The following is a 12,070-nucleotide window of genomic DNA, read 5'->3' as shown; positions in this document are numbered from 1 at the left end:
AAGAATTTTAAAAATTTATTCAGAAGTCCCTCCGCCACTCTTTATTGAAAGTAGCGGTAAAATTGATTCTAGAAAGCTAACTTTGGGCCATCCATGCAAACTCCCATTTTCATTTAAATAAATATCTTGTTTGGACTCCATAATATAAAATTGGGAAGTTTCACACAGGTTAAGAAACAACCTGTGTATAAAGTATATCGCTGTAAAAATGATTTGGTGAATAAAAAAGCAATAAAAGTACTTCGTTTAACTAGAACTATTTGCTGTAGTTACTTATTTTGTAGTTAACTAATGATTCAGGATGACCAGGTTTTGAATAATTGGTACTACTAATTCAAATATGCCCATAGTTTTGTATATTTTCTGTGTTGGCACCACAAGGGAAATTCAACTATACCTCTGGAAATATCTTAGACCAGGAGTAGATGCCTCTATCGAAGTAGGTTTCCAAGACCTACCTGGCTGGCCACTCAGAACTTCTTTTGAAATTCTTGGTTAAAAATGTTTTATTCTCTAGTCCATTTTCAAACCAAATATAAACAACTATAATACTATATTTAGCCCTTGAACCGAGTTCAATGGTGAAAGTTTATCGTCACCAGCTGTATTTGCAGGAAATGCCACGAAGCTACGGTGGTTCAGAAAATTTTGTGGCTAGCAGTACGTGAGAAATTTGGTGACGATTCATCACTACCACATATTTTAAGCTCCCTTAGTTTTTATCCCGTCTTTCAATGTTTCGCCTTGACATTGTGTGTAAGTTCTATTTTGAAAATTGTGTGAGAGCTGCTGATAACTGCTAGTATGAAATATAAATGGTTAATACAGTGTCCATTTTCATAAACATGATCTGATAATATTAGAATTCCATAACATAGTATAAAATTAATAATAATGTAAAATGTGGAAATTTGACAATAGTAATAGCCCATGTACAACAGTAATGATCGATAAATTAATCAAATTAAAAAAAAAAAAAAACGTGCAATACAACTAGGAGTGAATAATTTTTTTTAATAATTTGATTTATAGAAAAATACATTGTAAATTATTAAAGTTTAAGGTTAGTTCCATAACACTATAATGCTCTAAGATGAAAAACAATAAAAGAATATACAAAATATCTGAATCATCGTGAGTTGTATTTAATAATCTAATCAGTATCTTTATCAGAGAATTCACTCCCGTTTGATGTGAGTAGTGGGGTAGAACAGCAAGCAACGATAAAAGCTTTGCCTTTGCACAATAAATCTTTTACAGTAGAGTTGTGTCATAAATGGCCTACTTAAGGAATCTGCTTCAAAAATTAATAAAATGTCTTAGTATGGAACATTAATTGAATAAAAACAAAACTCCTTGTGATATCGAAACCGTAAAAACTTTTCTGGACATTGTATAGTGTGTCAGACATTTATCCATTAACAGGCTCTGTTATCCGTGGGCTCAAACAAGGATATAGCAGAACCGCTTTGTCTGGGTAGCAAGACGTTTTTTGGAAAAATTTCCTTTTCAAGACACATTAAATTATTTATCAGTAATTGTTGTGGGGAAAATTCACCATCTCCACATTCCAACCAATCTTATTATATAGACCTATAATCCTTGGGACCACAATAGGGGCATCACTGAACACACTCGAGAGTATCCAAACTTCCTTTAGGTCAGTTATGGAGGCTGGAATAATTTCTATCCCATAAAACCATAATTTCTTCTGCAAGTACATGGAGTCTAGTAGGGATGATGCTGGTAGAACTATGTGCAGTTCTGCAAACATAGACTAATATCTCATTACCTCTTACTCTTGTCCACTTGCGGAAAGACAGACCAATGTTTTTATGTGTGATAGTACGACTTTGGCCGGCTCCATCGCGTGCACAGCTACGCACCACCTGAACATTGTAGAGACATTGGAAAGAAGCACCTCTAATATTGACATCCTCATAATACTGCAAGACTTTACACTATAAGCTCCTGTCTCCAAGCACTCATATAATGATAGTTGTAAACATGGGGAATCCCCATTTTCATCAACTCAACCCAAAACAATACTAAATTTTGTAGTACATAGTAGGTTTCGGGTATCTTGGTCTAACTCACATTAGAGTAAATCGTATAATCCCATTCAGGGGCCGTTAAAAATTGTCTGAAAATGTATTATTATTTATTATTAAAATAATAAAATAATTATGTATTTTTGAAAACCAACTGAAACGTTCTCTATTATTACAGGAACTGCATAACTTGGCTGCCAAAGATAAAAGTCTCCACATTCTGCCTTTAGGTAAGATCTGTTTTACATGGTGCTTTGTACTTTGGTAGTCTAAATGTTGTTACAGAATATATTTGTATGCACATGAATATAGCTACATTATTGTTAATAATGCATATATATATACACGAGAGACACAATCATCTGAAGTTGATGGTACCAAGCCTTTGTCATATAATCAATTTTTGGATTAGTAAATTGCCATTACAAATTTACTTTTGTTATACTTATCTTAAAAGACATTTTGTAGTGAGACAGTATCGTTTTTATGGTGTAGTTATGATCAAAAAAACTCCATACAAAGTTTTAGTTTTGTAACTTTGTTTTAAAACGACTTAAGTGTGAAAAACAATGCATTCTTCTTATAATTTACCTCTTATAAACTGGAACTTTAATAACCCCATTTTCAATAATCCTATCCCTACTACAGGGGAAGTTAAAAGTAAGGATACACTCTGTTAAGTTTTTTGATGGATAAAGATGGAGGGATGGAACTCGGGGCATCCTTCTAGGAAATAAAAATGAAGTTTTTAGTCACTGTTGCAACTTTACCCATTTTTCCAAAATGGGATTTTGGGGAGGCGGCTCAAAACTTTTAAATGTAAAGACCCCTCAAGTGACACCTCATTTAAAAGGTCTTAATAACAGTGGAAACTAGAGCTTTCTATCTCACCCAGTACAAAATGTCACCTTATTGAAATTATGTCAGCAATTTAAAAATTAAATGAGGCAATACATGAACATACACATTCAGAAGGTAAATAACTTAAATAGACAATTACTTTCCTTACAAACTCAAACCTGTTTTACAGTTATTATCTGCTGTAGGGTCGACCTCCCTTATCTAGTTTTAAGGAAGTCCAGTATCATGTTTAGTTTCTGGTTGGAATATACAAAGTCAAAGAGTGTTTTTTTAAAAGTAGTTAAAAATACAACTAAACAGAAAAAAATGCCATTACACCAAACAGAAATGGAGGATATATGAATGTAGTAAAGGATGTTGGTAACCATAGTATATGATCTATTTATTCACTTTAACTTCCTCACGTAGAGCAGAATTATCAGATTTAATAGTTTTTTTTCTAACAGTTAATACCAAACATTGTTTCTTGTGCAGATGTAACAAAGTTTGACACCTTCAAGGAGTTTGGGGAGAAGGTGAGCAAGATTGTAGGGGACAAAGGGCTCAACGTGCTCCTTAACAATGCTGGTATCCTGTTGGACAGAGAGTCCAAACTAGAGACAATCACTCCAGACAGCATGACAGCACAGTTTGTCTCTAACGCTGTGGCCCCAGTTATGCTCACCAAGGTATTTTTAACAATTATATTATTATACGTGCCTACAATACATCAGACATGAGTTTAAGACAGAGATAGTGCAGGATGTAGGACCAAAAACTTTTGGACCAGAAACTTTAGAAACCATTGAGTGAAGAGGTGCCTTGAATTTGCAAAATCATCTCTTAATGAACAACCCTGGGGAAGTGCTAGTGCAAACTTCAATGCTGTTCAGTTCAAATAGTTTCTAATATTTCTTGATTAGTAAGTGAGTCAATTCCAACCACTATAAGTACTCTTCTATACAAGCATCATAATTCAGCGATACAAGGAAGTCAGTTAAGAATATCCAATAGGAGAGCAGCACATAGTTGTTATATTGAGCGTCTTGTAACTACTGTCAATTCAAAAACAGAGAATTCGTACACCACGTCTTTGTCATATGTAGAATAAAAGGCAGTAGCACCGAATTCTGACATCAGCTTATGTTCAGTTTATTAACATCTAATCTTAAATTATATTTGTAATATGTTGCGTCTTATTGTTATTGTTAGGAAATACAACCACTATCATCTTTAACCCTTTGAGTGCCGCAGCGTTTTGCTATATGGTATGCATGAAATGCCGAGCCAAAATGCCTGATTTTGCAAGGGTCTGGTTAAAAAATTAATAAAAAAATTATTTATTGGTATAATGTCCTGGGTTTTTTGTTTGTTTTATAGATAAATATATTTTTTTTTATAAATATAATACATTCATTAGTAATTTAACGTTTTTATACCAATAAAAAAAATATTAACAAAAACTTTATGAGCAAAAAACATTTTGTTTTTTATTTTGACACAACGTAGTGTTATTGAAATATTTTATTTTTTCATTTTCAGTTATGCTATCTTATACTCCATTTAATTCTTTACAAAAAGACAAAAACTTTTTTTATACTTATAATTAAAGTTTGGAAAATAAATGTGAAAATATGAACCGCTACAAAACTAGAAAGTTTCTAACCTAACCTGACACTCTATGCCTTGTCTACACTGCTAATACTTGAATCTAATGCCTGCAATACTAGGTCTTCATTGTCAGCAATGTTTTTACGACTCATTGTTTATAAATATCACTGAACAAACACAAAAAAACATAAAAACTATACAAATGTATTTAGTAAAGTACTAGCTGCTTATTTAGTAAGTACTTGCTGTTATTTGACCGTAACTCACGGCCAAGTCATTGTTCTACTTATACACAGACTAGAACAACATAAACAAACAAAATAATATGAAGATACTAACACTACAAACCCATTTACACTTAAAAAACTTTCAATATTTACAATAATTTGTGAAATAAACACCAGCGCAAACAAAACGTGTGACGGCTCGACCGTGTCGCTCTCAATTCTAAATTCGGCTAGGACGCGCTCTCTTTATAACCGCCGTAAAAATCAGAATCTACCCAAAATTCAAAAAAACTTCATCAAAAGTTACGTTTGAAGCCTTTGGAATGCGTTTGTATAGTCATTGAGCCAATTTAGATAAATACTATATAAAATATAAGCGTAACTGCAGAAGTCGCAAATAGTGATGCTCCGGCACTCAAAGGGTTAAGTTTGTTGTAGTGAAGCAGGAGACTTAATGGCTAGAATATAATAGGGTCATTCCATATCAAATCAACTAATGGTCTGGACCTTGACCTCTCGGATTTTGATGATATTTTGTATGGAACTTGTACCTACCAAGACTACTACATTGAAAAATTTTAAATTGTTCTGCCTTTTGGTTTTTGAGTGACTGGCTTTTAAAAGTTCACAAAAAGGCAGTTTTTGGTCATGTCTCAGTATTTTCTAAAATACTGTAGCTAAAAAACTATTAAAGCTAAAGAGCTCAAATTAAATTTGTGGCATTCTGTTCCATGTGAACGCTCTTTAATTTTATATATCTTATGACAATTGAATGGAATTTTTTAATCCTCCAATTTTGGTTTTTGAAAAAGCCAAAATACGTCTCCTTTTTTATAAAAGAAATACATGTTATTTATGCTATAACTGACTACATACAGGTGTTAGTTTGAAAACTTCAAACTCATATTAAAAGACTAATAGCCAAAGTATCAAAAATCTGTAAATGGGAGTGTGTAGTACTAATTGGGGGAACGAACAAACAAATTGTCAAAATGGGGGTGCTCACCCCCATGCCCCCCGTACCCAAAGTCAAAATTTTCAAATGGCAACTAAAGCCTTGTGACACCTCAAATTGTCAATAAAAATCAATCAATTGTGAAAATATGATCATAAGAACTTTTATGAAAACAGTGCCTTGGTAGTTACAAAAGAAATAGCGAGTAATTACGATATGATCTTATAATTTACAATATGATTTATCCATATATGATGTTCACAGGAGTTGCTTCCACTGGTGAAGAAGGCTGCAGCAGCCCAGAGTTCTGTGCAAGGTATCAGCGTGAACAAAGCTGCTCTTGTCTACATGTCCTCGGTTCTGGGTTCCGTCAAGTCTAATGAGGGTCAGTGGGGTGGAGGTTACTGGGGCTACAGAGAGAGCAAGGTGAGGATAATGCAACTATCAGAAAATATGTGCTCCATCTATTATTATATTTGGATATTTTAAATAATTTTATCCGTTGATATCTCTGAAGTCAAAGTCAAAGTTCTCTGAAGTCAAAAGTTGTGAAATTGATTGGTTATTGTTAATATGTTGTGCATAAATGGTTCACATAAAACATTGTGAGAGTTGTCACAACAACAAGAAAGATTGTTATCAGCAGTTCATATTGTTATTCTATACAAATATTTATTAATGTTAATTTCATAATAATACAAATTCATACGTATGCTTCGGTTGATATTAGTAGAAATTTAGAAGAGGTCTAAGGGAACGGGTGGCTTACTTGGAATACATGCTCTAAAAGAGAATATTATCTGTGATTTTTAGGAATAAAAAAAGAAATATTAGGATACATGAATTCATTTAGGGTTAACTCTTTAATATTTATTGCAAACTTATTGAATATTTGCATTGTAGTAGCTATGTTACTAATAAGAATAATGTATATTCTTATTAGTAATAAGAAAACTATATATATATATATATATATATATATATATATATATATATATATATATATATATAAATAAATGTTCCTCCAAACAGGCTAAGCCCGGGGGTTAAATCTTTATTTATCTTCTTATCCGTTATATAAATGTATAGGTGCTGTGTGAGTTGGTGTAAAAGAATGCTTAAGTCTTTGAAGATAAAAAGGATTATGAAATGATGTAATTTGTCAAACTTTTGCACCATTATAGTTAATGTTATATCATGAATCTAGTATTTATTTTACAATGAATTGAAGATAAAAAGGATTATGAAATGATGTAATTTGTCAAACTTTTGCACCATTATAGTTAATGTTATATCATGAATCTAGTATTTATTTTACAATGAATTGAAGATAAAAAGGATTATGAAATGATGTAATTTGTCAAACTTTTGGACCATTATACTTAATGCTATATCATGAATCTAGTATTATTATTTTATGATGAATTGGTAATAATATTGTGATAAATAAAGTTCTTCCTTTCTGTATCCAATTAGATAAAATAAATTGTGGTTAGTAACGACCAAGATATTTTTGGACATTGGGTTTTCAGGATCTATTTACAGGGTCCCCACCCGACCGTGAAAACCGTGAAACCGGGAATAAGCCGTGAATTTCTCGTTCACCCGTGAAAAAACCTTAAATAAGCCGTGAATTTTGTTTACATACCGTGAAAAATCTCTACAACTTTTGAATAAATAAAATCAACACCGGGTCGTCGTCAGACGATCATATGGGAAAGTTGACCTTCGCTATTGCAAAGTAAAAAGTAGCACGCAATGTAGGGGATAGACCACGAAGTTTGACAGGTGCTGCTGCTATCTGAGCGATTGTACTGATAATATGGTTTATAAACAAATGAGGAAAAGGAAGGGCCGGTGGGAGATGACGCTTCCGGCTCAAATCAAACGTGAGGCCTGGTCTTTGTCTGTCGCCAGGTTCCGGGCCTTGGCTACGCTACGCGGCTGTAAACAAGGCATTCTCTGATTGAACGCGAGGATTAATAACACAATTTAATTACTTGATAGATTGTCGTTTAATGTAAACACTTTTCGTATTGGAGTTTTATTGTATCAGATATAGTCTATTATTGTTTTCATAAAATAAAAAAAGTATACAAATCCTTAATCTAATGTAAGGAATTTTAAATTACATTTTAACTTAATTTCATTCTATTAAATCCCTTATTTTATTTAAATATTAATGAGAAAAATGCTATTCAGTACGATATCTATATCGTTGTGTGTGTAATGACTGTTAACACAATGTAATAATTATAAAAAATTTTAATTTATGGTGGACAATAAATTGAATTAATTTAGGGTCTTGCGTAAATAAATAGTATAATAATGTGACGGAGCAGAACCTACACGACACATATCAATTAACGCAGCGAGACCATAACTTTATAGGCCTATATAACTGTTTTTAATTACCAGTAAGGTCGTTTGAGAAAACAATTTTTATTTTTCATCTCTTTAGATAATTAAACGGTAGTGATATGCGTTTTCCTTATCAATAATATTTTTTTATGATTCCTAAGCTGCATGGGATATTACGAGTGTACACGGTTTTAAATCTTTTATGGTGAATGTGTGTTTAAATTCTATAAATGTATTAGTAAAATATTGCAAATGAAACGTCATGTTATAAAAACGTTAGAAAAAAACCATTGCAATTTTTCTAACCAGGAAACAACAAACGTCAAGTAACTTTGTAGTGTTAAGCTTTATTACTACAAAACTACAAATCGAGGAAGTCGTCCAAGTATAATTTTGTCGGGTTCCATACGACTACGTTAACGCTATTAATCATTTCATGCAGATGAAAAACATATCGTAGTACAAGGTTCATTTATTGTAATGTGGTGCAGCGATGTTATGGTAAAAATAACCTTTGTTGTCTACTGTCAATGAGAGTGGAAGGGGAGGGGTATATCGTGTACTCCACTCCCCCATCCTCGGACAACAGCTGGTTCATGTCCTCAACATGAAAGATTTGTTTCCCCAGCTCGACACTCCAATCTTATTCTTATTGTGAGAATTGATATAAAGATTTAAAGCTTTTCATTCAACTCATTCTGACACTTTCTCACGGAAATTCTTCTGTTGAAAGAGGCCTTCTCTGTCAACAAACAGTGTATAGTTGAAAACTTGAAGGAGGAGAGTTTAGTCGCGTTGAGAAAAGTTTGTGACGGCGTATCAGCAGCAGGAGGATTGGAGGCAATGGAAATCACTAATGAATTAGTTCATGCTGCCAAAAATTCCCACGCCCACTACTCGGAGCACTTGGCAAAACAACGAACGAGAAGAAATGAAAGACAAAATTAATTCTGAGAAAGAGAGGAAGCAAGCTGCAATAGAAAAAAAGAATTGGAAGCACAAAAATTCCAGGTTTTGTCCGACGTCAGGAAAAGGGCAGCTGAGTTAGACGATAAGATACAGGAACTTAGCAAAAAGTGCAAATCGTAATTCACTTTTTATTCTAGACATTTTTATCAATATCTTTATTTATGTGTACAAATATAATTTTTTTTTTATAAACTGGTACCAAATAACTTTTCTTATAACAAGTTGTATATAATTTTTATACATTTAACGTTTATATGTTATTTTAATTTCAATAAAATTGCCTTTTCTTATGTACTAATTAAAATGTGAACCTGTGATTATGTGAAAATTTTCCTGTGGAAGAAATTGATCGAAATAATAATAATAATGCGTTAAACAAGAAAATAATTTAATAATCACGCAAGTGTACTTCATGGACTCAAACGAGTTAGCCTTAGCCAACGTAACGAATCCTGTCACCCTGCATCTTGTCTAACCTGTGTCAACAAAGTTCTCTTCAGATTTCAACAAACTTGTAAGTTAAAGAAAATTATGAGCTATGTGCATGCTAATTATAATTGAAATTTGTCTTTGTCATTGCTTTGATGACTGTTTATGATGATGTTTTGTAAAAATAATATGCCTTGTTATATTCATTATGTAGCAAATCGCACATAAAATCGGGGCTCGCCGCTCATTGCTTGCGTCGTAACCGAAGCCTATTGTTATTTCGTTCTTTTAGACGTTTCCTTCAATTCCTGCACGACCAATGACATCGTTAGTCCCAAATGGGAAGAAGTTTTATATTGTATTTTACCGCTCTGCCGCATCTGTAGTGTTTACGTCCTCAACTTCGCCCCTCTCCAACACGATTTTGTTTGTACCGGTAACGTTGTTCATGAAAACTTTCCGACCTTGAATTTTAATTTTTTTAACCGTGAAAACCGTGAATTTAGCCGTGAATTTGAGTATTTAGATTGAGTGGGAACCCTGTATTTAAGAATTTTCTTATTTATAACAGCAGTTTAATACCATTAAAAATCATAAAAATGTTAGTATTTTCAATAAACTATCTGTCAAGGTCAGTTAATACATTAACATCGAACCTTCACATACTGCCGAGTCCGTTTTTTTGTAAACCATGTTACACTTGGATCTTCACAGTAATACATTATGCATTGAGACTGGATTACCAAAATTTGTGTGGATTTGTTTAAGTTATTATTAGGTGCAGCTTGGTTTAATGAATTAGGACACTGATTACGGACAGTTCATTGTTTTGTGTTGCATTAACAACAGTTAGTCTGACATTTTTTGGATAAGCCAATCCTAACACAGCAACTACTTACCTTATCTTAGGTTTCACTACATGTATTGTAATATAATAGATAATACTCTGATCTGTATGTATTCTGTTTGTAAACCAGGCAGCTCTGGACATGTCAGCCCGCACAATACAGAAGGAGGTGGCACCTGCAGGGGTGGGGGTGCTGGTATTACACCCCGGCTGGGTACAAACTGACATGGGAGGGCCCAACGCTCTCGTCACCCCTACCCAAAGTGTACAGGGTCTCATCAAAGTCATCCTGAGCCTCAGTGACAAGAACAACGGTGCCTTTATACAGCACGACGGAGCAGAGCTACCGTGGTGATCATGCAATTAATGCACACAACCACAAACATCACAAATTTATAATTCTAAAAGTATTATGATAAACAACAATATATTTACAATGTTTTAAAGATAAAAAGATAATTATAATCTTCTCCTATTGTACAGTTATTCTGATTTCCTACATAAAAAATCCTCTCCACTCCTAAGAGTCTACACCAAGAATAAAACTCTATGTGATAAAGTTTTAGCCTAAATAGGATGGAAGTAAAACATGTAACTAGTTTTTAGTTATTGTTATTTTAGAACGTGACAGGCCACTATTACTGAAGGAATCTAATCACTTATCAGGGCTAAAAAAATAAGGATACAAATAAGTCCAATAATGTTAAAATGCTAGAGAATTTTAATTCCCCTGCAAAGTCAAAGTCCTTTTGAATAATATAATATTTTACTTTCAATACAAGAAACCCACGAAACAGATTTATAAAATTATGCAAGAGGTATTATTTCCTACAATTGACTTGCAGGGGAATTAGGCCACTGAGATGGCGTAATTTCAAGCAAGGGCATGGACAATGTGTCTAAAACTAGTCAAAGCCGTGTATACAATATTCATAGTGGCAAGTAACATGTTTGAAACAATCTCGGTAGATATTTCCATGACAGGGGTCACTCATCAAGCTGATTGGAGGTCCTTCACTATTAAGGCTTAAAAATGAAAAATGCCTTTAAAGTAGAGGTGTGCCAAAACATTGGACGTGGAACCATTGTAATGAGATTGAACTGTGAGGCAGTTCTGGCTAACAAACACCATATTTGTCGTTACATAAGTGTATCGGATATAGAGTGGAAAATATTAAAACATTTCTTTAATTACAGATTGAAATGGTTGATAAATATAAGCTATAAATAAGTGCTGAATAGAAATAAATTCCCAATCAATAACAAATAGTATAGGAGAAGAGAAAAGGCGGGAATAAAAATACAGCCTCCTGGACTCGTAGTATAGAGTGTCGTAGTTATCTCATCGTTACAGTCCAGAATCCTTTGCAATGTTGCGTTGTTAAAACTCCTGTGGAATCTACTTTTTCATTGTAGGTTTCAGTTTCAGAGCGTTGTGGCGAGGCAGTTACAGTTGCAGTGAACCACATCTATAGTAAAGAGGTTTTGTTAGGACTGTCAAGCCCCTACCACTCAATCTTTAAAACAACCTGTAAGATTCAATTTCTGGACCTTGACCATCTTTGACTATTCAAAGGACTGCTTTTAGATCCTTTCAAGAATTACAAAAGGGTACCCCAGAGAGCCAGAATAACTGACGGAGCAGTGACTCACACTAAGCAGGTATACCACAACACATTGGCAGTTTAATGTAGCCCATGTTGTCGACCTGGCATGTTTCCTTTTCCTGTAATGTTTTATTTTGCCAAAGGTGTTTAGTTCTCATTTCGTTTTTTATGAT

At 33.5% G+C, this 12,070-nt stretch overlaps 1 protein-coding gene across 3 annotated transcripts in view; it reads left to right on the top strand.

The window, feature by feature from the left end:
- Positions 1–10,776, top strand: part of LOC124367880 (C-factor-like) — a 29,162-nt gene extending 18,386 nt beyond the window's left edge. For all 3 annotated transcript variants that reach the window (XM_046825063.1, XM_046825062.1, XM_046825061.1), the window contains exons 3-6: positions 2,230–2,281; positions 3,387–3,580; positions 5,949–6,110; positions 10,421–10,776. In XM_046825063.1, coding sequence (XP_046681019.1) covers positions 2,230–2,281; positions 3,387–3,580; positions 5,949–6,110; positions 10,421–10,645 — 633 coding nt within the window. In that variant the 3' untranslated portion in view covers positions 10,646–10,776. The remainder of the gene's footprint in view (positions 1–2,229; positions 2,282–3,386; positions 3,581–5,948; positions 6,111–10,420) is intronic.
- Positions 10,777–12,070: the final 1,294 nt, after the last annotated feature.

The sequence above is a fragment of the Homalodisca vitripennis genome, chromosome 8 (assembly GCF_021130785.1).
Source record: "Homalodisca vitripennis isolate AUS2020 chromosome 8, UT_GWSS_2.1, whole genome shotgun sequence".
In the NCBI taxonomy this organism is placed as follows: Eukaryota; Metazoa; Arthropoda; class Insecta; order Hemiptera; family Cicadellidae; genus Homalodisca; species Homalodisca vitripennis.
This window is presented reverse-complemented; position numbering and strand designations above follow the sequence as displayed.